At 36.9% G+C, this 26,056-nt stretch overlaps 1 protein-coding gene across 6 annotated transcripts in view; it reads left to right on the forward strand.

Moving 5' to 3' along the window:
* LOC131440195 (Y+L amino acid transporter 2) overlaps positions 1-26,056 on the forward strand; it is a 73,766-nt gene that overhangs the window by 38,709 nt on the left and 9,001 nt on the right. For 3 of the 6 annotated variants that reach the window (XM_058611258.1, XM_058611259.1, XM_058611260.1), the window contains exons 4-8: positions 917-1,042; positions 7,776-7,869; positions 7,950-8,164; positions 8,865-9,094; positions 9,159-9,411. In XM_058611258.1, coding sequence (XP_058467241.1) covers positions 917-1,042; positions 7,776-7,869; positions 7,950-8,164; positions 8,865-9,094; positions 9,159-9,411 — 918 coding nt within the window. Of the gene's footprint in view, positions 1-916; positions 1,043-7,775; positions 7,870-7,949; positions 8,165-8,864; positions 9,095-9,158; positions 9,412-9,684; positions 9,779-22,349; positions 24,199-26,056 lie in introns of those variants that run through there. The other 3 variants (XM_058611262.1, XM_058611263.1, XM_058611261.1) reach the window with 3 other exon arrangements.

The following is a 26,056-nucleotide window of genomic DNA, read 5'->3' on the forward strand; positions in this document are numbered from 1 at the left end:
TAATTATAATTACCATCATAAACGCCTTCCATCAGTTGCAATTGCATTAATCTAAAACACGGGCAATGCCTTGCGTTGGTGTTCCATTCGTGTCGCAGAGCTCAATCATATATAATCAAGTCCAACCAGCGACTACCTCTCGGATGCTTCCAGCGAAAGCCGGTGTCTATGCTTCCGATGCGAGATTAAACCCGGTGCGTGACTCTACAATGTAAAATATGACGTCTTTGCGGGCCAACAATAACCGAACCGTACTTATCAATTGTCTCCTCCATTCAGTCCAGTGCCAGTAGCGGAAGAAGTAAACAGGCTAGCGAAAAAATAAATAAACATGCGATAACATTTATCGTTATTTTCGTGTCTCATTTGAATCCCATCGGGCCGGATCACGAAAATGCAAGCGGTTTTACGCATTATATTTCGAATGAATCGTCAAATCGAAAACTTTACAATGCATAACATTTGTGACTAAATTTGTTTACGGATTATGGCTATTTCTTCGTAAGCGTTGAGTAATTTCTAGGCGTCATCTGCTCAACTTTAAGATTCACAAAACTTGCTCAGCAGGCGGCTCATACTACTCGAATGTAACCGGTTCAGCTGATCTTGGAAAGTCCAAAGAAAACTAGGTAAACCGTCCAAGTGACATTTTCTGTTTTGATCTCGGTCACTGGCCCCCTACTATGGTATCTCTGTAATATTGCCCCTTCATAATCCGGAAGCAAACAACCGTGCTCCTCATTTCCATACTGATTGTATTCATCCGTATCGTAATGCCGTCGACATTCGACAGGGCGTCTGCTCATTTAATCTGTTATTCAAATCCAATGACGCATCGTTACAACCTTACACCAGATCAAGAACTATAAGATATTTCATTGGCGTTACTAAACTGGAAATTCATCTCTCATTGCAGTGGTCCTGACGTTCGTCAACTGTTGGGATGTAAAATGGGCTACTGCCGTACAGGATATCTTCACCTTCGCCAAACTGTTGGCCCTCTTCGTAATCATCGGTACCGGAGGATACTACTTCTTCAGAGGTAAGTTTTGCCAACCCCAACTGTGGCCAGTTATCGTTTAGTAACACCCGGTGATTTGTACGAATGTTTACGTTTATGAGTTCTGATCAGATGTTAAATCAGTTTGCAAACAGGTGTCAACTGTTTCTATCTCCATCTGGACAAGTCATGCAAATTTGAAGTCAATAGTTAATTTATGAGAAAACGGTTGATACACCGCGCCTTCAGTTTGATTGTTTAATTTATTCTGCAACCAACCGGACGACTGTTTCCAAGTTGTTCTGCATGACCAGACAAACAATTTTTTTCTGATTTATTTTGTGAGATACATGCGCAAAACGTTTTACACCGTCTGGGTGTTGAGTCCCATTAGGGAGATGTGCAAAAGTAACATCTTTTTATTTTCGCTGGATGAAACTGCAAAAAATGTTACGATTTGGTGCTAGCACTTTTTTCTATCTTAATGATACCCCAACCGATTAAAATAATCTTAGGCTCACATTATAACTGTAATCAGAGATGCCAGGTAACAATTTCAAATATCTTCAGACAGGGTTGCAAAAGTCCATACATTCGAAAAAATGTCTGCAGGCTTCAATTTCTCTAAAAAGTATGATACACTAAACTGACTTGGAGAAGAAAAAATAACGTCGCGACAATCTCAAAAGTCTGTACATTTTCACGAAAGTCTGCGAAAATCTGGATCCATCTAAATGTGTGTCAAAAACTGGCCCCATAAAAGTACTGGTTCTATTTTGTAGTGAAAATAATCGTATGACAAGAGGCAGGTATTATCATTCAACTAGGTGGACTGACAATCATTTTGCTTTTCTTTATATGATGCATCGAATCGATTGACTTTGGTGCACTGGTCAGTTCGGAGCTGCTTACCAATGTGAGCTATTTAGCACACCTCTACAATCAGACAAAATGATCTGCGAACTTCATAAGAACGAATTATGACTTTCAGACATAGAGATATTAAATGGTTTCCATGAGTTTGTCTTATGATAAAGAAAGGAAATTCTTCAATATTTTACTTCAGATGTTCATGAGATAGTTTTACGGAATTCACAAAAATGTTTGCAAAAATTTCATAGCTTACGTTTCATGATAATTATTTTTCTAATATAGTAAACTCTGTTCTGTAATTCTGTAATGTAATTAAGAACTTGTTTAGCATTAAATGTACCAACTATTTAAAATATTCGATTTATACTGAAAATATCATAAAATATATGGGAACAGAAAACTAATCACATCACATATATTTGCGATTTCAACGACTCGTGGTTCTTTTCACAAGGAAATACAAGATAAATTTTAGCATCAATTAAAATAAAATTGATTTACTTTTCGTTATGATAAATTGATTTACATTTTCGTTATGAATTGATTTACATTCTTGATGCATGACGGGAAAATCCTCTGAAATAATATAATGTGTTATAGAAATGCATAAATTATTAATGTTTTCGAATCAAAAATCTTTCTTTCCTCGTATACTTTTTTTTTATGACTATATCTTAAGACAAAATTATGACATTTTCACATTACATTATTTCATCAGTAGAAATACATGAAACGAATAATTATAACATGCATAGATGATAGATAAGACAATCTTAAAACTGCTAATGAAACTGCTCTACCTCTTAATGGAACTGATTTCCATTAAGTAGAGTTCCTCAGAGTAGTGCAAGCCGGTTCGATACTGCACTGATGAAAATCGATACGCTGTACATAAGTATTTTACATCTAATTTCGCAACACATAAATTTTAAGTGTAAATCACTTCGAATCTAATTTAAAAGAAATATTATTGAAAACTATACACATTACACCTGAATTTCATCTACCAAACAGTAGATTTATTTCAAATGTTTTACACTGAACATTCAGATGGTTTGACACCCACAACATAAATGTCAGACAAATGCGTATAAATAACTCTTTTCGTTTTCGTTTACAGATAAAAAATTCCTTCTGCAGAATATTAAATTATTATTTAATTTAACTTTTCTTGGTTAATTTCACAAAAGTTTGAAATAACAAGTGATAGTTTCTATTTGTTTGATTTCTGTTCATTACAAATATATAATATTGTGAAGCGGTCATGTAGATTATCATTAAGTTCCCAGTACTAATCGTCATTCGAAGATATCAATGACAAAGAGTTACGAAAAACGTGGAAATGGTTAAGTAATTAATACAAATGAAAGTAAGCAAAGAAGAAGCTGTCACTGCCTAATACGTTTTTTTAAATCACCAACAATTTATTTAGATATACTTACTGTCAACGAACTTGTGGTTTGTTTCGATCTGCTCCATGAAGATTCGTGCCACCATTTTGTTCAAAGAAGATTATAGTGAAGACATATGCATCAATATGGCGAGAGTTCAGAATGACACATTGGTTTGCGTCGTAAATTTACACACGTTTATCTTATAAGTATAACATTCTATATAAACAGATCTACGCTTAGGATTAAAATGTGATGACATTTGCCGAAGTTATAGGACGACATACTCTACATTTGTGTGCTATGCTTTTGAAGCACAAGTGGAGCGAATTTGATTTTTTGTGTGTTTAACAACTTCAAGCTTTAAAAAAGTTACTCAAAAATGAGTAAGCCCCCACTCATCTGCAGGAAAAGTGGAACAACTCTAATTTAAAGTAACTCCTTAGTTAAACAAATTTAAGTTCTTTCGCCACTGGAAACAATGTTTGGGAAAAATGTGCTCATTTACTAAGTACTACTTTATTTATACATAAGTCAAACATTTAGTATAAGCATTAAAATTTTGAGTGAAAATTTATTTCATAATTTAAGTAATTACGTAAAAATTGCTCAGTTTATGAATATATTGTATTTAAATGTATAAATCGGTACTAACAGGTGATTAGGGCATATCATGCGATAGGCCCTTTCAAAAATTACGAAAAATAATGCTTATTACTCGAATTTTAAGCATGGAATTCAAGCATATTTTGCATGATTTTGTAGATTGAGCTTTCATCTACGAGATTATATCTACTATTGTGTATATGAAAGTTGTAGGGCCGAGCAATGAGCATTATATTTTGTAACATTCGCAAGGGCCTATCGTACGATATGCCCTTATCACATGTTAGTACCGAAATATTGAAGCGAGCCTACTATGTTTATTGCTTATATTTCCCAGTTTATGATTTCGGTTTTGGCTGAAAAAAATCGTTTGCATCTTGCAACAGATACAGAGAAACAGGTCAATAAAAATATGCGATCCCACTAACAAAAATGGCACCTGTTGCTACAAGTGTTTATTACAAGTTTTAGACTTATTTCTCGCATAGTAACCTACAAACATGTTCTTAGGTTAAATTCAAATTTAGAGTAAAAGTTACTTATTACCATTGCACAGTGGTCCGAAACGGGAAATTAGCGTGACAAAAATATTTTCACTATTAAATATTAGTTTTTTGTAGTTGGTGTCTTCACAAAAGTTGTTTGAAATCAAATGGCGCTCCTTTTGATGAAAAAAGTTACTAGGGTGGTCCTCATTTAGATTGAAATCTGATATCTAACTTTCTTAATTGAACTCAAAAATGATTTTATTGTACAATAAAGTTGTAGGAAATTTTATTTTGAGCAACTTTGTTGAAAAAAGCACCTCTCTAGCTCTTCATTTGATCGAGTTACATTAATTTTCCCGAGTAAAAGTAGGGTGGCTCCTGAAAAATCACTTTTTTTGTTCTAACTTTTTTGTGAAACGTTCTACGGAGAAGTTGTAATAAGAAGAGTTGTTAAACTAATCAATGCGCATAATTTTGCTCATCCAAGCTTTTTCATATGAGCTACCTGTAAAAAGTTATGATTGTTTTTTCATCAAAAACTAATCAAGCTTCAAATATCAATATTCATTAGATGCCACATCGATCCTATGCGGTTCCTGAAAGGTCATAATATAAGTAAAAATTGAAAAGAAAATTGGAAGGGTGTTATTTTTTTAACTTATTTAAATTAGTTTTAAAAATACCTTCAAAAACTCAAAAACATTGCATAATTCCTAAACGCCATTTGATTACAAACAACTTTTGTGATGACACCAACCACAAAAAACTAATATTTAATAGTAAAAATATTTTTGTCACGCTAATTTCCCGTTTCGGACCATAGTGCATTGATGGTAACTACTCAATTTTTGACGTGACCATGTATGATTTGAAAATCAGTAACAAGTACTCAAACTGTGAGTAACTTTTTATAAGCGTGAAGAGATGGCTTTAGAGAAACATATCGTTAGTCCCACGACAAAAGGGCCTAACTGCAAGTGAGAGTCTCTCTTTGTTTACATTCTCTTTTGATTGTAACGGAGCCATTATTGCAAATTCTTTAAAGTTTCCAAAATAAATCGAAAGCTTGTAGTTTTAACTTGAAAATTTTGCGAAAAGTAAAGTGTCAAATATAAAATCAGTTCGGTAAATCGTGAAAGAAAAAGTAAACAAAGAGAAACTGTCATTTACAGTTAGGCCCTTTTGTCGTGGGACGGTCGATATGTCAAACAAGGATCGATTTTCAGCCACGGTATTCTAATTCTTTTGGCAGGGTTGACACATTTAAATCTGTATTTTTCAGGAAAAAAATCTATAAATGTTTACCGGGGGGTCAAAAGTATGTATTGAAAATCTGTAAATAAAATTGATACCAAATTGAAGCACAACGAAATGAAAAAAACTTTAGAATTCAAATTTAAAGAAACCAAAACTTTTCTTCGTTGGAGTTTTATAATGTTGTAGTGGAAAAGACGTTGGAAGTGCTTTTTTCGTTTGAGCGGCGCAAAATGATGATTTGATAAAAAAATTAATTTAAAATGCCATCTGAAAATGACAACTTATTCTGTTTATTTTCACTTCCGTTTATTAAGTATAATGTATTTGACAATTTTCTTTTTATTACCTTACATTATGATCGAGAACATCATCTTATCAGAAGAAATTGTTGATAGCATAATGAATTACGCTATACTAATTGCAAGAAAAAGTGAACATAAAAAAATCATCATTAGCAGATGGGATCGTTTGTAGTAATTCCCGTTTTATATATTGTCTTTATGTAAATTTTATCCTCTTTTTTTAATTTACACAAAACCAGGATAATGGTTTTACTTCCTAGAAAAACAGTACCATTATTAAATATATTTTAACTTGATCATTATTCAATTTTTATTTCACGCTATGGAAAATAAATATATAAATCTAAATTGTTCTGAACTGCTGAGTTTTGCATTAAGCAGTTTAATTCGAACTGCTGAGTCAAAGACGAAACGTAAACATATCAAAATCGGTTATGTGCCCTAGCACAAAATTTGGCTAACCCCTGAATGAGTGTAAAATCGGTTTTTCTGACCAAAAATCTGTAATCTTGGTCACAATTCTGAATAAACTGTAAAATACAGACTTTGACTGTATAACCCTGTCCCTGAAAGCTGTCTGTGAGAACGATTTTCATATACGCGAGTACACATATTGAAAATAATGCGAGCCGAAGCCATTTGCTGATGCGCACAAGCAACCTTCTCTACGGCATAATCGAACCGCACGGAGTGCTGTTACTGAACCACAGAGAACATACATCCAAGCTAGTACAAATTTTTTCATGAAAGCTGTGTAAAGCATACAAGTAAAAATCCGTTTAAAATCACCGTTGCGTACGACTTTGCACGCATGAACTACCATTGTATGAAAGATCGAACGCAAGAGCCCATAAAGGATTACTGGGCTGATCAAAGCGCCTCTACAGGAGCATTGCTACGTGGTGATTGCTTTTTAAAACAACCGTTAAATTTCATACACAAATTTAAATCTTCACTTGGATGTCTGTTCTCTGTGACTGAACATTGCAAATCGAGCCATGGACTATTCATGGAGCGAATGAGAAAGCAAATATTTTATCCATCCGCTCTGTATGAAGTCAGGCGTTGACTGAGTAGAAAAATGTGACAGAGCGTATGAACGGCTGAACGCAAAAATCGGATAAGTGCAACTTAGTTTGGAAAACCCGATTAAGTATTTTTGAATGCACAAATCGGATAAAAACATTGAGAGCAAAAGCCATCTTTTCTGAAAGAACCGTACAAAATAATTTTGAATGCAAAAAAACGGACAAAAAGTTATTCGGTTCTTCCAAAACAAATGTATTCATCCGGTTTTTGCATTCAAAGTATTTACTGACTGTCGCTGTGGACGGAGCATGGTTTGCTTGTTTTGTTAAGGGCAACTTGATTTAAGCTGTGTGGGGTTCACAAAATATTTTAGAAAGAAAGTTTATTTTTTTTATTTTAGTAAGAAAGGAAGGAACGGTTCCTTAAATTAATCTTCCTAATAAATTTAGAAGTTTCAGAGTTTGTGTATGCTTATCGCCAATCACCCTAATATTAATCTAATCATCCAGAAAGTGATAATCAAATTCTAGAGAGTGATGATATTTCCATCACGTTAACTGCAAGCAATCCACTGTCCACTAACTTGGCTACGGCAATCGTTGATACGCGATCTCATCATAAACCGTGCTCATCGCTCGGACGCAGGAAGAATTCTTTTCTTGCCTTAATCAAATCTCATCCCACCTTCAATTTAGTTAAATTGGCGAAGAATCAGTTTCTACCACAGTCACAAATTGGCTTATCATATATGCATTTTGCATCGGACAATTTTATATTAATTTAAACCAGATTTAAAATTGACGTGAATTTAACCGTTTGTACTTTTTAGGTCATACCGCAAACTTCACATTTGATAACACGAAAACCGAAGTTACTTCGCTGGCACTATCCTTCTATTCTGGTCTGTTCGCCTACAATGGATGGTAAGACGAGATAGTCGAGTCTATTTATCGAAAACCCAAATAATCAACGAATTTTCTGGAATTTTTTTTCTTCATTCTAGGAACTATTTGAACTTTATCATAGAGGAACTGAAGGATCCGGTGAAGAATTTACCGCGTGCCATTGCCATATCATGTACTCTAGTCACCGTAGTCTACGTCCTCACCAACGTGTCCTTCTACTCTGTACTGACGCCGGAGGAAGTGTTAGGTTCGGAAGCAGTTGCAGTTACCTTCGCCGATCGGGTATTTGGTATTTTCGCGTGGACTATTCCAGGTTAGTACCGATCATCATACCATTTTGTTTCATTCAAAACATCGTTAAAGTTAGAGTCTAATTGACTTCGATAAAATTTGAAAAGGTAGACAACTACTGTTTTATGAAAAACCATCACAGAAGACGTCATTTGACGCTTAAGTATTGTTGTGGAATCAGTCTGAAATGCAGAACAATCCAATGTATTTCCATTAAACTAATTTTGTGTCACAGTAATGAGGAGCATAAAACAGATCACTCGAAGTTATACAGTAAATTACTCTCCATGCCATGCAAGCATTCAAACTAGTAGAAGACCTGGCAGAACTTTGTTATATGGAAAAATGTGTCCTGTCATTCACAGTCACAGTAATCGATAATAGCGATAGTAATCAATCATTAGTCTTTTGTGTCGCTAAATTTAACCTGCTCAAAAGCATTCGCCGTACCCGAAATAGAGGAAACCTGATGAAAATGTACTAATACGGGTCGGATTGAAAATCGGTATCCTTGTACCGTTCGTCGCGTTTCAATATAAATAATAAATACCTTTAATCGGTGTGAGAAAGATGTATACGTTTTTAACAGAAGAAGATTTGTCAAATAGAACCTTGGAGAACGAATGATTTTATCGAATCTATTAACATATGTTCAAACATTTGTCAACAATGTTCTAGTTCTAAGTACTAACCAAATTTTCGCGTTCCTTCTTCCCCTGCAGTTTTTGTGGCACTGTCGACGTTCGGAGCCGTTAATGGAATTCTGCTGACGTCATCACGATTGTTCTATGCCGGCGCTTGTGAAGGTCAAATGCCAGAAATTCTAACCATGATTCAAATCCAGCGACTGACTCCAACTCCGGCTGTTTTGATAATGGCACTTTTGTCGATGGTCTACTTGACGGTGTCGGACATTTTCGCGCTGATCAACTACGTTGGATTTGCCACTTGGGTAAGTCGCACGAGGGCTTTGTTGATACTTTTCAAAACATTACAAAACATTATTTCAATTTCAGTTAAGTATCGGCGTTGCTGTGCTCTGCCTACCGTGGCTCCGATGGAAGCAACCTAACCTAACCCGTCCAATCAAAGTGAATCTGTTGTTCCCGATTTTCTATCTGCTGGCCACAGTCTTCGTTACAGTTGTTCCTATGATTGCCAGCCCGGTGGAGACCGGTTACGGTTTGCTGATGATCCTGTCCAGTATTCCCGTTTACCTCATATTCATCTCGTGGAGATCCAAACCGAAGTGGTTCAACCACTCCATGGGTGAGTACTTCATAGTTCAACAATTTTCCACCAGCTTTCCCTCATGCGAAACGTTCTCGTCACAGAACTTAATTTATTTTTTACTTTTATTGGAAGCAAATGTGGCTTAGTTACAAATTTATTTCCCTCCTGGAGACTCCATCATCACTGTTTTGATTGGCCAATGCTTTTTTCTAAATCACATTTCTTTTTATTTTCATGTACTATTCTCAAAACGCTCTTCCATCCGCTGCTATCTCTTCCCATTCTCTCTACGGATTGTGATTTTTCCAGGCGGCATCACACAATGTTTACAGAAGTTGATGGTGGTGGTGCGACCGAAACAGAAATAAGTTGGCCTGTGTCGCACAGCACCCAGTCGGAAAAGGTTTTTATCTCTTGTTTTACATGTTATGTTTTTACTTTCACCTTTAGTTATAGATTTAGGTACGAGTTTTAGTTTTTTTTCACTAACCTTGCATGATTTCATTATAAATTTATTCGGTGCCCATTTTTCCCAGTTAAATCATTCGAATGATTTTCAAATGGATTTCGAATCAGATGCTCTAATTTTGAACCAATCCGATTTGTAATTAGTTGTTACATCTCACTCGGAATCCGTTATAGAAGATCATAATGAACTCCGTAAAAAGAATTCAGACGATTTTACTAGACTATAGTTTAATATTTTGTTTATCTAAGGAAACTATGTGGACCCGTCTATGAATTTATTTCCTGCTAATAAAAACAGCTCAACGCATTACGATACGAAAACCAATCTGAGTATTTCCCAGTGTAAAAATGGGAAAAACTTCTAGTGCGAAACATAACCCCATTATTTAAATGCTGTACTCGAAAAATATTTTGTCCCGGGATGGTGGTTCAATGCATAGGACGCTGGTCTTTCTAGCCAGTTGTCGTATGTTCGAGCCCCGACCTGGAAGGATTCTTAATGTCAGTAGGATCCATAGTACTAGCCATGCAATGATTCTGTGCACTAAGAATCGGCTGCGAAGTCTGTTGAAACAGAAAGGCCAAATTCCACAAAAGGAATGTAATGCCAGGACTTTGCTTACTCGAAAAATATCAGCACTTTTTTTTTACATAAAGCTCTTTATTACATAAATAAAAATTATTGAAATTTTTGGTAAGACTAGTTCAGAGTGTAATGTTTACATGTGCCAAACTTCGTCACAATTGGTCACGTGGTGATCAAGATGACTCCCAAGCAAGTCACCGTCACTGCTAACCTCAATCGGATGAACACAACACAGCTGTAAGCAGATTTTTTTTGTCTGTTGACGAACGGATGAGAGCGTTCACGGTCCATATCGCCTAAATAGAGTTTCCAAATATTTGTTTACGATTGGATACAGTTCGTTTCCGAGATTTATTAAATAAAAGTGACTAGTTGTAAAGTGTAAAGATGATTGTTTGAGATGTGTTTCTCGATTTTGTTTAAGCTTGTTTGTGAACAATACCGCTAAACTGTCAAGGATGAATTTTTGTTCATTTGTGACGTCACAATAACACGACACAAAAACATGGGCGTGAAAAATGCAGGCAATTTCCACATATGGATTGCAACATCATTGGACTGTTGGACAATTCGACTGTGTCCCGTATGGCAGAATCGACGCAGCGAGAAGCTGACAGCGGAAGAAATGCAACCTCGTGAACACAAGGAATGTGAAGGATTACTTCAAACGCAATCCGAACCTTTCGATTCTGCACGTGACCAAGTGATCGTCTGGTTCGTTTAGCGGACAATGAAGCGGGCCTATCTTCATGTCTTCATTGACTTGAATGGTATTTGTCGCTCATCCTCCGGTTTCAAGTAGGAAACATTCTGTTTTGGCCGAATCTGGCATCGTGCCATTTCGCGAATGGAATGGTATGAAACCAATTGTGTTGTTTTTGTGCCAATGAAAGCAAATCCACTAAACTCGCCAGACATTGATTCTTTCAACAACGATTTTAAAAAAGAGAGGATGAAAGTGAGTGATGGTACAAGTATATCACAGAATTGGATAGGTAGCGTTAAGTCTAAGGAGAGGAGGTTGAATAAATCAGCTTTGTGAAAACAAAGCTCATAAGTATTCATTTAAACTCAGAGAAGTTTCAAAATTATCCGACGATAAATAAGTTCTTGATGTTAATTTTTGCGTGTTGCATTTTTCTCGAGTACAGTCTTTAGAACAGAATCCTGCTTTACAGCGAAAGCATCAGTAAAATATTGTTATTATTTGACTGCGACTTGCTTAGCTGATTTGTGTTCTAAAATGCATACGATAAGGATTTTGAGAGATCTACAGTGATGGTTAGTTGAGAAAGTGTCGGTGAAAAATCCTAATAAACACATTCCTGTTTTTAACGATTTATTAATTTTAGTTTGACGATGTCCAGCCAGCGACTGGCACCATTAAAGAAGGTGACAAGCGATTATAAATACACTCTCCTACTCAATGCTTGATCGGAGAAATAGGTATAAAGCGAGAGGACTAGTGTTTGATGGACAGAGAAGATGTTTGGATATAAGGTGTCGGTCGGGTGACGGCCAGGATGTAGACCATGTTCGATGTACGTGCTACTATGTCTGTGAGTTTTAGTGTGGCTAAAGCAAGATCAGAGTGGCGAAATGGTAGCGCGTATGCACGGAATGCATAAGAACGCAGGTTCGAGTCCTGTCTCTGAGCGTATCTTTTTCCAAAAATTCATCTTTTCTGTTAGTTTTTCTTTCACTTGGCTTCTCCAATATATATTTCCGCTCAGTCATTGCAAAAACATTCCTGTTGCCACCAGTTAACTCTAATATCAAATTCAAACGGAATGAAACAAAAATAAACTAGTCATTGTAACCAACAGCGGAACAAAAATTTTGCGTGAAGTGAATATAGCACTCAAAGAAAAGTGTCGTGATGTGAATGCTGCATCCAAAATCGTGTCGATAGCGATGACATCTGCAACTATTCGCCACGCTGCTTGAGCAAATTTTACACAGAGTTCATATGCGAGCATGTATATTTGTTTTCGATGGTTGCACAAAGCGGTAATATGCCCCCGTTCTGCGCTGTTCTTGCAACAATATTTCCTTGCTTATGGTTGCTGATCTACGCCGACGATTTGAAATTGAATTTGGTAATTCGTAATTTTGAGCCTTCAAAAGCATTTGGATAACTATGTCGCCTGGTGTCAACGAAGGTTAGCCTGCTTGCCAATGGATCCTCTGAACGGCACTTTGTCTTTTTCCTTGCTTTTTTTGGTAATACTTCTTAAGTTTTCCTTGATCAATTCTTAACTCTTTTTTGTTGTTAATTCAAACTTTCAGCCCAATATTTGCTAGGATGCTTGGAATGCAACGGAACGGACTGTAGAATAAATAAAATGTCCGGACAGCGGTCGCCAGCAACTCCAATAGCTTATATGCACTGGGAATCAAGATATTTTTCCCTCGTTTGTTGTTCGTTTTAGCAACTTTTTTGTCGTTACAGAAAACCTTATTGTTTTCATTTTCATCGCGTTTCGCCATCGGCTCATCAGTGCTCAAAGCAGTTCAAATTGAACCGCCATCTCTGCCTAATAGTTCAATTTAAACTATCTGACGTCTCGGGCGAAAACGAGTGACGACCGTTACTTCCCCGCACGGTAACTTGGTTCAACATTACACACTCGTGTAAATCGAAAAAATCGGGCAAATTTACGTCTCTTTAGATGCACATAAAAAAGCCTTGCAATTCAATCAAATTTATAATCTCAAATCAAGTAAAAGTGAATCACATTATTAACTTCACATCTAATTTAGTTGAAGTTTAAATCGAAACAGACTCAATATCTATTTTTACATGCTAAAAGATGTAATACCTGTCATCACCCAAGAAATTACGGCAAGTGTAAGTTTCATTTTTTCTAAGAGTGTAGGCAAATACAAGCCCATATAAACAATCCTACTGAACTGTCAAGCATGAATTCGACTTCATTTGTGACGTTACGATAAAAAACTTTTTGTCATCGAAAAAACGTAAATTATTGAGAGGTCTTGTTTGTTTAGAAGCTAGCTGAAAAATGTAGACTTGAATCTACAAATTCATTTGCCATTCGGAAAATAAATTCAGTTGTAATCAGAGTGCAGAGAATGCCACAGACTAACAGACATGACGATATGAGTAAATTCTTATGAAAATAAATTTAGGTTATGCACTAGTTCCATCTATATTGAACTGCGCGAACTATTTACTATCGGTTCACCCCTTGTGTTAGGTAAAAGTTATTTTACTAGTTGGTTCCCCCTCGTTTGTCAACACCAATCAGTTGCATGCTGGGATGCCTGATTTCATCAAGATTTGTATAATATTTGGAAATGAATTGTCGCAATAAATTATGGGATTACTTTGAAAATATATTTAACTGTTTTAGCGATGTTGGAAGGTAACCAGTTATTTTTCTCGACGTTGTTCATCTAGACTATTTTTTATTGTGTTGGTAATTTTCACCCGATATTAATCTCATGGACGTATACAAATCAATGCATTACATGCAATTCTGTATGAATGACAACTTTGTTGGTAAATGAAAAAAATAAACACAGTCTAGATGAAAGACTGGATGTTTTTGATAGGGTAACGTGGGGCCATCATGCGAGTACTATCCCAACTGAAGGAATATTCAAAATGACCGTTAAAATGATTAAAGAATCCAATTTAAGTGACTGTTAGTGTGTGGTTTGATATCACAGTGGAAAAAGTGTTTCTTATTGCGAACAGAATGAAATCATTGACGAATTATACGTTGAATTATTTTTGTTATACTGAAAATTATATTCGGAAAATACGAAATATGCTCCTTTTAACGCTGTGCTATACTTTCGATTTAATATCGTTTTACAGCAGAAACTTTAATATTAGAAATATTAGAACTAATTTATTTGTTTTATCCGTAATTATTATACACGGTCAAAAGTTATTATACATTTTAGTGCCCGGGTTGGTGGTTCAATGCATAGGGCGCTGGTCTTACAAGCCAGTTGTCGTATGTTCGAGCCCCGACCTGGAAGGATTCTTAGTGTCAGTAGGATCCATAGTAGTACTAGCCATGCAATGATTCTGTACACTAAGAATCGGCTGCAAAGTCTGTTGAAACAGAAAGGCCAAATTCCACAAAAAGGAATGTAATGCCAGGACTTTACATTTGCAAAAGTATCATGATGTTATACATCGACTCTCCTTCTCGGAACACATTTTGAGAACAATCGATGCTTTATGGAGGTAGAAGTCTGAGCCATTACAGAGAAAGAAGAATAATCGCTCTACTTTTTCTAACTGCGGCTAGTTACGAATATGTCAGTGAAAAGGCTATGGTGTGATTAATGATAAGAGCCATATTGTAAAATAGGAATTAGTATATTGAGGTTGTTATTAAAACCCATTCAATCTGTTCGGATCCGCGATACAAAAAGGTTGAGAGCCGCTGTTCTACATTATCTACTCAGAGTATTGAACTTACTACACAGCAAAAGAGAATTGTTACAATACGTTGTTTCGATAGCGTGTGATATATCTGCAATATTTCTTGAAACTATTGCATTTGATGTTCAGTACGTCCGAATTTCACATTTTTCATTTTAACATCAATTGATAATCACATCGAGATTGTTACAATTATTTTTTTTTTGCTGTGTAGTTATAAATAAAATTCTGACATGTTCAATTTATAAAACTCGACACCCAAGCAAAAGCTAAAGCTCCACAGAATCTAAACATAATCACTTCCAACCAGGGACGGCTAGTTCCATGAAATACTGGGGGGCACAAAAATTATTACTACACATCATTAAATTTTGCAATATATAAAACATTTTTATAAAGGGAACGAAGAGGTTAGAGCAAATAGAAAACAAACAAGTGAGCAAGTTTAGTTTCTCTTCTGAATGTTGTGACACGACCACAAACATTCTCCTAACTATTCCAGTAATAACCAATTTTCAAAAGTGGTAAAGTATAGCACAATTCACATTGTAGTAAATTAGTTTAAAAATGTTAGTAACTTAGTTGAAAACAATGAACGATTACGGAGACGAATTACGGGGATAGCAGAAAAAAGTGTGCCAAAACATTGAGAGGGCATGGCCACTCCAATAAATCTTTTGAAAGGGCAAAAAGTGCTTTGCCCCTCCCCCCCATAGTTGCCGCTTCTGCTTCCAACATCCCCTTGTAGACTTTCTCGTAGCTTGAAAATACTTTTGGCAACTTGAAAGTACAGAACAAGCACTGCATTTGCAACTTGAAAGTACGGTTCCGAGTGTTACTCTTATGGCGTTTTTCATAGAAATGCACTAGTGGAATGCTTTGGTTTTGCACCTTCGAGCAGAAATAGCAATGAAACACCGTCAAAGGGTTGCATTTCTGCTCGAAAGAGGAAAACCGAAACAATCCATTTTGAAGGTATATACTCGTCATGCGTACCGGATTTACGCCTAATTATTTTCCGTCTTTCCGATAGATGGCATTCTTTATTTAGTGATGCTATTAGGAAGATGTCATTTAATTTCATTGTATAGATAGCCGAAACTGAACTGCAGAAGTTTTTCAAAAAAGCTTCCTAAAGCCGGGCCTTAATAAACGGTCGGCTGCTCGGCCATCCATGGAAGTTGACCATCAATGTCAACTTCCCTCTCTGAGCAGCCTAGATAGCCGTGTAGTGTCGGTAGCGGTTTCCCAACTGGCTAAGAATAACGCTACGGTCCACCTGTACCGGTGGTATAAGTCCACCAAACAGGTAAGCCGTGTGGCATCCGGCGGAATTATTTTTTTACCAAGAATTGATCCACTGGTTTCCTGTTCCATGTCGTAAAAGGCCACAAAAATAGGAACTCCTAAGCCAAGGTGTATTTCCGTGCCGATGGCTGAATGGCTACAGGAGGTTAAACAATGCAGTCGTGAACGGAATATCTTGGGGTGTTCCCTTACTGTGTTAAGCGAAGCTCTGGCACAGTGGACGACTTCTTTCTTCGCAACTCGTGGGATTTAAATGATAATAACATTTAAAAAAATCCTTACATGGTTCGCTATAGGCGATTATAAGCCAATATATTTGGTTTCTTGTAGTTGTTGTACGGTTGGTGCTGGAGGTGGAATGTTCGTTACTCTAATTTATAATGGTTAGAGTGGCACAAATCAATCTTCAGCATAAACGTACAGCAACTATGAATCTATCCAGACTTCTTCAAGAAGGTAAAGCTTCTATAGCTTTGGTTCAAGAACCATATTTCCAAAAGGGAAACTTCTACGTTGGAAAATTGTTAAACCCAGTCTTTGTTGCCTTCAACAAGATCGGTATGACAAATCCACGTGAAATGCCTCGAGCATGCATACTTGCAAATAGTGCTCTCGATGTTTCTCTCATATCGGAGCTCACAACTCGGGATATTTGTGCTGTCACAGTTAGTATGACTATTGATGGCATAGACAGGAAATATGTCTATTGTTCGGCATATTTACCGCATAACCAACCTTCGCCAAGCGATGACTTCAAAAAGGTTGTATCATACTGCTGCAAGAGTGATATACCGCTTGTAATCGGCAGTGACATAAATGCTCACCATATCATTTGGGGCAGCACAGATATAAATTCGAGAGGCTCTGATATGATGGAATTCGTGAGCAGTACAAACCTGCACATAGTCAATGCAGGAAACCGCCCAACTTTTGCTAGATCTGGAAGAGAGGAGGTTTTGGACGTAACTCTCTGCTCTGATAGAATTGCGCCTGAGTTGGTGAATTGGCTCGTCTCCGATGAGCTCGAACCTTCGTTGTCTGATCATAAGTACATATTCTTTGATCATTCAAGCGTTAAATTTGATATTGTCACATATCGTAATCCCAAATCTACAAACTGGGACCTCTATGAAGAGGGCTTGGCGACTAGATTTTACGGGTACCAACCAACAATTGAAACCCCAATTGATTTGGAAAATGTTGTCGACGAGACAAATTCACTCATAGTTGCAGCATATGAAGAGGCTTGTCCACTTCGGATTGTGCGAGCTACTAGAGGAACTCCTTGGTGGAATGCTGAACTTGCTAGACTAAGGAAACTATGCAGAAGAGCTTGGAACCACCGACGCAGAGATGGGTCGGAGGCATTCGTGTTGGCTCGAAGGGCTTACAAAAATGCTCTTCGATCGTCTGAGCGAAGTGGTTGGAAAAGCCTCTGCACAAATGTCTCTAGTCTCAACGAGGCTAGCAGATTAAATAAGTTACTTTCGAAGTCTAAGGACTTTAATGTCAGTTTCTTAAGAACTTCAGATGGTGAACACTTGTCTGATGAAAGTGATGTACTTCACTGCCTTTTTAACACTCACTTTCCAGGATGTATGGATCCATCACCGACAGCTCTTCCCGAGACTTTTTCAGGTAGTTACGATTCTTGGGCCCTTGCTCGAAGCGTTGTGACGATTGAATCGGTCAAATGGGCAGTTGAGAGTTTTGCTCCGTACAAATCTCCTGGAAAGGATGGAGTTTTCCCAGTGTTACTGCAGAAAGGGTATGAACATTTCAAACATGTTTTGAAGAAAATACTTACTTTTAGTCTTGCGACTGGATATATTCCAAGAGCCTGGCAGGAAATAATTGTCAAATTTATTCCCAAAGGCGGTCGCGACACTTATGAGGAAGCGAAGAGTTTCAGGCCTATCAGTCTTAGCTCATTTCTTCTTAAAACAGTGGAACGCATAGTCGATCACTATATCAGGAATGTTAGTCTGGGCGTGCAACCGCTACATGGAATGCAACATGCTTACCAGCGTGGAAAGTCCACTACAACCCTGTTACATGATGTTGTGTACAACATTGAAAAAGCTTTCTCACAAAAGCAATCTTGCTTGGGAGTTTTCCTAGATATTGAAGGTGCCTTTGATAACGTGTCTTTCAATTCAATTCTGGAAGCAGCCCGTGGTCATGGCATACCTTCAAGTATCACAAATTGGATACACGCAATGCTTAGCAATCGACTTATTTGTTCATCGCTTCGGCAAGCAGAGATTAGAAAGCTGAGTGTCTGTGGGTGTCCTCAAGGTGGTGTACTATCCCCACTTTTATGGAACCTAGTCGCTGATGGTTTGTTAAGGAAACTTAATAACCTTGGATTTCCGACTTATGGTTTTGCCGACGATTATCATATATTGATGACCGGTATAAGCATTAACACTCTCTTTGATTTAATGCAGCAAGCCCTGCGATCTGTTGAACAATGGTGTTGTCAGGTGTTGTCTACACAACTATTGTTAGACCAATTTTAGCATATGGTTGTCTTGTATGGTGGCAGAAAGGAGAAGTCGCGACAGTTCAGTCAAAGCTAAATCATCTCCAAAGGATGGTCCTAATGGCGATGACAGGAGCATTCACGACAACTCCTACTGCTGCTCTAGAGGCGCTACTGTGCATTAAACCACTACATGTGTTCCTAAAACAAGAAGCATTATCTTGTGCATATCGTCTTAAGATTACAGGGCTTTGGAACAGTAACCCATTAGATTATGCTACCAGCCACACTCGCTTGTGGTCTCAAATGGTTACATGGGATGAGTATTTACTCGCTCCTAGTGACCTAACTCTCACATGCAGTTTTCCTTTCAAAACATTCCATGTGAGCTATCCTCTTCGTGAGGAATGGTTGTCTGGTTGTCTGGAACGACAACTTGATGAACACATAGTTTGTTATACGGACGGTTCTCTGTTGAATGGTCGTGCTGGTGCTGGTGTCTACTGTCGTGAAATGAGGCTGGAGCAGTCTCATTCACTTGGTAGATACTGTACTGTTTCCAAGCAGAAATCTACGCGATTCTGTGTGGAGTACAATCGGCACTTCAGCAGAGGATCTGTGGTAAACGAATTTATTTTTGTTCCGACAGTCAGGCAGCCTTAAAAGCACTCAGTTCGAATGACTCACGGTCGAATCTAGTGATCGCATGTCGAACTCAAATTGAAGACCTCAGCATTTCAAATGCTGTTTACTGCTTATGGGTACCCGGCCATTCTGGTATTACTGGAAATGAATGGGCTGATGAGTTGGCTAGAGCTGGTGGAACGAATGATTTCGTTGGTCCTGAACCAGCTTTACCACTTTCAACTAGTTGGATAAATCACAAGATTCGTTCTTGGGCTGCATCCAAACATGCCAGCTACTGGCGCAGCTTGCAAACTTGCGCTCAGACAAAAGCATTTCTACCAGATTTAAATCTGAAAATGTCAAAGTGTCTACTGCATTTCTCCAAGCAACATTGCAGTATTCTGGTCAGAGCTCTGACTGGACATTGCAAACTCAATTATCACATGGCTACTATTCAACGTGCTGAGTATTATTCGTGTGATTTGTGTGAATGCGATTATGGTACTTCATATCATCTGATATGTAACTGTCCCGCATTGACGCAGCTACGTATCCGGGTTTTTGGTTCTCCATACATGGTTGAGTCTGTGTATGCGGAGCTAAAATTGAAGGATATTCTCTCGTTTCTCACCCAATGTGGTAAGGAGCTATAGGCAGAAGGGTTCATCGTTCTTCCTGGAGTGAATGAATCCCTTCTGTATTCACCTTAAATAGGGTTTAGCAGATTGTTTGGCATTCTTTAGGGGGTGCCGAATTTACTTCTGCTCGTACATACTGCGAATCGTTCTGCATTCTTCCGGGAGTTCAGAATGGTGTCGCTTTTGTAAGATCTCTAAATCCTCTCGTGGGTTGGAGGTTTTATTAACAGCAGACTGTTCGGGACCTCGTAGAGGTTCAGAATTTACTTCTGCTTCCACTAAATGTGATCCTCAGCAGATTGTTCGGCATCCCTTAGGGGTGCAGAATTTACTTCTGCTTTTATGTGTTTTTGTGTCGTCAATTTTTCCCATCCTCCTAGTCCAACCCTTACCATTTCCTTTCAATCCTTCCCTCTTATATATCGGGAAAATGATGCTAAAAACAAATTGATGGCAAGGCACAAATCTCCAAATATCAAGGGGAACGTGCCATTTGAGCCAATTTGTTCTGATTCCTGATTCCTGATTCCTGATAGATGGCATTCTTTATTTAGTGATGCTATTAGGAAGATGTCATTTAATTTCATTGTATAGATAGCCGAAACTGAACTGCAGAAGTTTTTCAAAAAAGCTTCCTAAAGCCGGGCCTTAATAAACGATAGCAAAAAGTCATTTCAATCAGTTTTTATCGCGCGTCAAAGATGTTGATGTGCGAAATAAGTTTTGAGCCTATGCGCCAAGTGAAAGTTTATGACGGTTGTTCTCTAACACTTCGAATATGTGAAACACGGTATCGAAAATTTAAAATAAAGAGATTTCCACCTTATCGACGAAAACTAAAATTTCCGGTACCTAAATTGTTTGATGACGCTAAATATCCACTGGTGACCAAAAATGAATAAATCATGCAAGAAATCGTGGATAAATCCACGTGAAGAATCGCCATAGACGGCACGGGACATTTCGTATGAAATATCTTTAACAGTTCTCATGCAATGTTTTATTTTCAAAACAAAGTAAATTAATTAGAAATACACTAGGTATATCGTGAACTCAAAAGATATGTGTGAAATGTTCACTAATTCTGAGCTCCAATGTATTATATCGATTTCCCTAAAACGATATATTGTATTATATTCAACCTGAAACACTTTTTATATTTTAAAAAATCCGCTTTCGTTCTTTTGATATTTAAACTGCGAGCAATCTATTCTGCGATGAAGAGTTTGACGTGTTGTCAAATAACCCTCTCTTGTCTCACATTCCGGACGATCTAATCAAAGCACAGACAGCACAGAATAGAGTAACAGTTACCCTATTTTCTTTCAGTATTAAAACTCTGATGGACTATTCACACCTTTCCGATCAGGTTCAGTGCCGGCTCAGTTCCGTGCACGGACGGTGGTATTTTTGCGCACGTTTCAATACGTGTAAAGGACTATTCACACATTTCAGTTCCGTGACGGTTCAGTGAAAGTGCCTTCAGTGCGCCGTCAGTGTTCTTTTTTATCGGTACCCTTCCGTTCCGTTTCCGTGCTGTTTCCGTTCCGGCACAGCCAATGCAATGACATACCGACTTCAGTGAAAATGAAAAATATCGGTGACGACGAATTTGAGTTTGCCGGACGGACGCGACACTGACGGCGAGCTGCACTGAAACGGCACTGTGCCGGATAGGTGTGAAAGCGCGCATAGAAAACGAATGAAATAAAGCAGTATCCGTGAACGGTTTCGTGCCGGCACTGAACCGGACCGGATATGTGTGAATAGTCCTTAATAACACTTATCCGGCACCGTTTCGTGTCGTTACTGAGCCGGACAAGTGTGAACACACACATTGAATCGAGTGAAAGAATATTACCGCCCGTGCACGGTAATTTCACTTCACATTCACACTGAGCCTGTGCGAAACAGGTGTGTATAATCCTTAACAGTAATAAGTTCTTCTGAAACAACAGTTCAATGGAAAATAATTTCCGGCGCTATTCTTGGTTATCGCGTTATCAATTTTATGCAACCAGGTTTCAGAAAGGCAATGGATTACAATTGTTTAGTTTTTTTTTAGTTTTGTGTTGTATATAAATCTCGTCACCTCTCTTCGCACTCTAACGTCAACACACAGAAAAGTTGTTTTAGCACATTGCACTGAAATATGCATTCAATGAAGTATCTGTTTCGAGAGCATTTATTTTTCCGTATTTAAAATAAACAATAAACAGGTTACACAAAAAAAATCGGAAAAAATAATTTTGTTTTATTTGTATTTTTACGATCTGACAACGAAAAGGTTATGTACTAGTGAACATAAAGTCCTAGAAACAGTTACTTCATTTCGAACTATCACTGTTATTTCCTAACATTTTAGCTCGATTTACCGGGTACATTTATTGTTTTAATGAATATCTTTCTTTCTTTCTGTTCCACCTTCCACAATTTCAGTTGGCATCACACGATTCCTGCAAAAAATGCTCATGGTCCTTGGCAAGGCCAAACCAGCTCAGGTTTAAACCGAATCATTAAGCGCGGTAGCATAAACAGCACCCATCAAGTCATGCACAAATGCATTATTATGTGTAATTAGAACAATTAGTATTGATAGCAGATAGAAAGCATTCCGCCGGAGAATAGGCCGAGAAGGGAGACGGGCGGATTTGGCGATTTCGATTTAGTCTCCGCTTGGAGAAACGCACCAGCTTGAGAAATTCAGGGCTCGAGATAGTAATTATGATTCTACTTTTAATGTCAAGGAAGGAATCCTAATTTAGCATATTGAAATCGTTTTAAAATGTTGTATGATTGTATTTCACTAGTAGTTTATTTTAGAATTCAACTATTTTCTGTTAAGGCTGTTTGTATTAGTGATATGTCCAAACCGGAACATTCCTTGTGGTTGTATTTTAGTGTTCGAATATTTGTATCGTTTTCTTCTATTATGTCTAATGTTAAAACCCGATTATATTATGTTCCTTTTTTCAAAAATCTCCATCTGATTGATTCAAGTACGAGAGAAAAAGACAAACAATCGAATAGTACACAAAGAAAAATTACTACCAATATAACAAGTGTTCATTTTCATTGACTGAAAACGATTGTTCACAGGTCCGATAATGAAAATTGTATCATTCTTTCCAACGAGAAGCATTGTTGTGGGTCTGATTTGTCATTGTAGAAAAGTAATAATACGTAAAATCGTGAAAGTTTAAACGGATCGTATCAGCTCCTTTTTATTAAATTCCAATCGGAAATCATTTCCAACAATAAGAACTTCGGTTGCAGAGAATGAACTTTATATTGAACAGTATAGCACATATCATGTAAACCGGAATCTCATACAAAAATTTAGCGTGTTTAAGGTCGTTTATAATATTTTGGTTCCAATATGTTCAGATTACTTCCAACTGTTACTCAACCAGAATCTTATACTCTCCTCTGTAATTTCATTGCAGATCAGAAATTATAAAAGAAATTCTAAAATTAACTCAAATTACAAAGGCAAACCCTAATGTGACGACTCAAATTATAATCGGTAAAATAAATGTTTTAAGTGTATTCAATTCGATGTGTCGGCTATTCGATCAATAGAAATCCAAAGCAAAGCTTGCTATAACGATGAAACGTCACGTTGTTCTTACATGTCAAATCCTATAGGATGTTGGGGTAATGGTTATGGTAAACACGTTATGGCTGAGCTGAATAGTTTTCTAGTAGGATTCGCAATCGTATAGATATGGTTATCTTAAAAGTAAACTGTTCAACATAACCGACGGACGTTTTTCCTTTGCCAATCGTTGAAACTGATCGAAAAGAAAAATAATATTGTTGACAATAACGTAAATTTTAGTGTTTAGTATGAGAAGAAATGATCTTTGAAATGATTAGAATGATTTCAAGAATGATGCCAATCAATATATACGCATTGCATTTTACACAAGCATATTCTCGAAATATTGTGCAACAACAAGAAAACGAATTATTATTTATAAATAAAACTATGAAACAATGAATAACTGTAAAACAATATACACTGTACAATTGAACATATGTAAAAAGTTCAACCAATTTAGACAACTCCATACAATACATTCCAGCACATATACTAGCGTCATATATACAAAGGGTGATTCCATTAAATGTAAGAAAATATTGTTGCAGCTTAAACTTGGAACAGAGTAAAAAAAATACAAGCAGAGACAGAGTAAAGCAGTTGAGAAGGTTGGTAGTATGCGACAAACGAAAAAAATTTGCCATTATTAGACAATACAAAATAAAATAAAATGTAGTATTGCAATCTTTGTATGGATTTTTACTACTGTTGAGAAATTACTGGAAAACGCATGTCTTTTAAACCTAGTTTTTGTGTTAAAAGATGTTGAAAAGTACCGTGTGATCCCATAGCGTTGGGTTGGGGGAGCTTTGATTAGAACAGCGAAAATGAAAAATTCATTCGGCAATTCTTCGAAACATGGTTATTAAAACAGAGTTTTATGAGATATCTCTGAAAAGAGAAATAAGTTCATCGTTTAAAAATACCATTGTTATTTTGTTATTTGCAAATTAGTGTCATATACGTTAAATGAAGTGAATGTCTGGGTCAAATAAACAACATTTGAGGAGAAGTGTGGATTCACTGTTCCGCTTCGGTAAATGTAGTCTTGCTTATTGAATTCTTGATAATGCTTATGGGGGACATGCTCTATCGGTCTCGACCTGTGAACGTTGAATTCAATGACTCGAAAGTATGTAAAAGCCAAAGAACGCACAGGTCAACCAAGAAAAAAAAAATGAAAATGTCGGATTGCGTTCCCAAAATGCCGAGTTTCAATACCCAAACTGGAAGACAAATGGCTGCGAGTTATGGGAAAGATTCAGATGGTGCGAAAATGGGTTCTTCGTGAACGGAATAATAGGCAGCAGGAAAATCGGAAAATGGTGAGCGAGATTCCGCTTTCTAGGTATGAAACTAAGGGTTTTCAGCAGCGAATCGAAACGGGAGATGAGAAATGGATATATTTTGCGAATCCTGTAGGAGCAGAAGTGAACCCTCGCCAAAAATTTATCGAATGTCAGTTTTACCAACACTTATCAAATACTCAATAAATTCAATGAATTTTACATTCATTTACTAAAAATTCAACAAAAATAAAAGAGACATTTTTTCGATAATTCGTATCACTGGTTTTGAATTAGTTGATTTTAACAACAAAATTTCCAAAATAACTATAAAATTAGTTAAAATTGAGAATTTACTTTGCTAAAAAAACTCTTATTTTTAGAGAATGTGTTTAGTTGGAAAATATTCTGGACACAAACCAGCAATATTTCAATCCAACACGAAATTCTCATTGACAACTAATTTCGTTATTAAAATCAAAAAATTTGTTTCTATTTATCTATCACTGTCATCACTGAAAGATAGCACAAAGAAAACAAAAATGAAATTGGTTTTATCAACAAGTTTATTAGCCAAAAACTCAAGAGAAGTGTCAAAACAAAACAATCCATTATAAAGCTAAAAGAGACAGCCTTGTTGAAACTGCTTGCAAATTGTTTAGATGTTTTTCGCATGTGTTACGATATATCCATATATAAATTTCTAAACCGATATATGAAGATGACGTTAAGTGTTAGTGGAAAGTGTTTTTATTCAAAATTTGTGCGCATTTGAAGCGATTGTGGGTAATAATGTATTTACGCGGAACAGTGAAGTGAGTTTCGAATGTTGCACTCTAATTGTACACGTCAAATGATGTTTTTTGTATCTTCTAACATTCCGGGCTACGCCGTCCGGTGTACTACTTGTATTCGGTTTTTGTTTTTCGAGTGCTCAAAGTTTTCAGTGAGAGAGTCGATTTCGCGAAGTCGAATGAAGAAAACAGCGATTTAGAAGTAAAATTTTCAAAAAGAAGTTTATGTTCGCTTATGTCTTTTTCTCCAATACAACATCGTATTTATACCTGCCAATATAGAGAAGATAACCGCTACTGAAATTTTTTTCCGTAGTAGTGTGCCATCTAGTGGCTAGTAGTCATTACGGTGTTAACGTTTTTTCGGTCAAAGAGCGCCATATAGCTGCAAATTGCAGAAACCAATTCAACCATTTGTGTTGGTTGAAAACAACGTTTTATTTCTCTAATTCAACTAAAAAA

The sequence above is a fragment of the Malaya genurostris genome, chromosome 1, assembly GCF_030247185.1.
Source record: "Malaya genurostris strain Urasoe2022 chromosome 1, Malgen_1.1, whole genome shotgun sequence".
In the NCBI taxonomy this organism is placed as follows: Eukaryota; Metazoa; Arthropoda; class Insecta; order Diptera; family Culicidae; genus Malaya; species Malaya genurostris.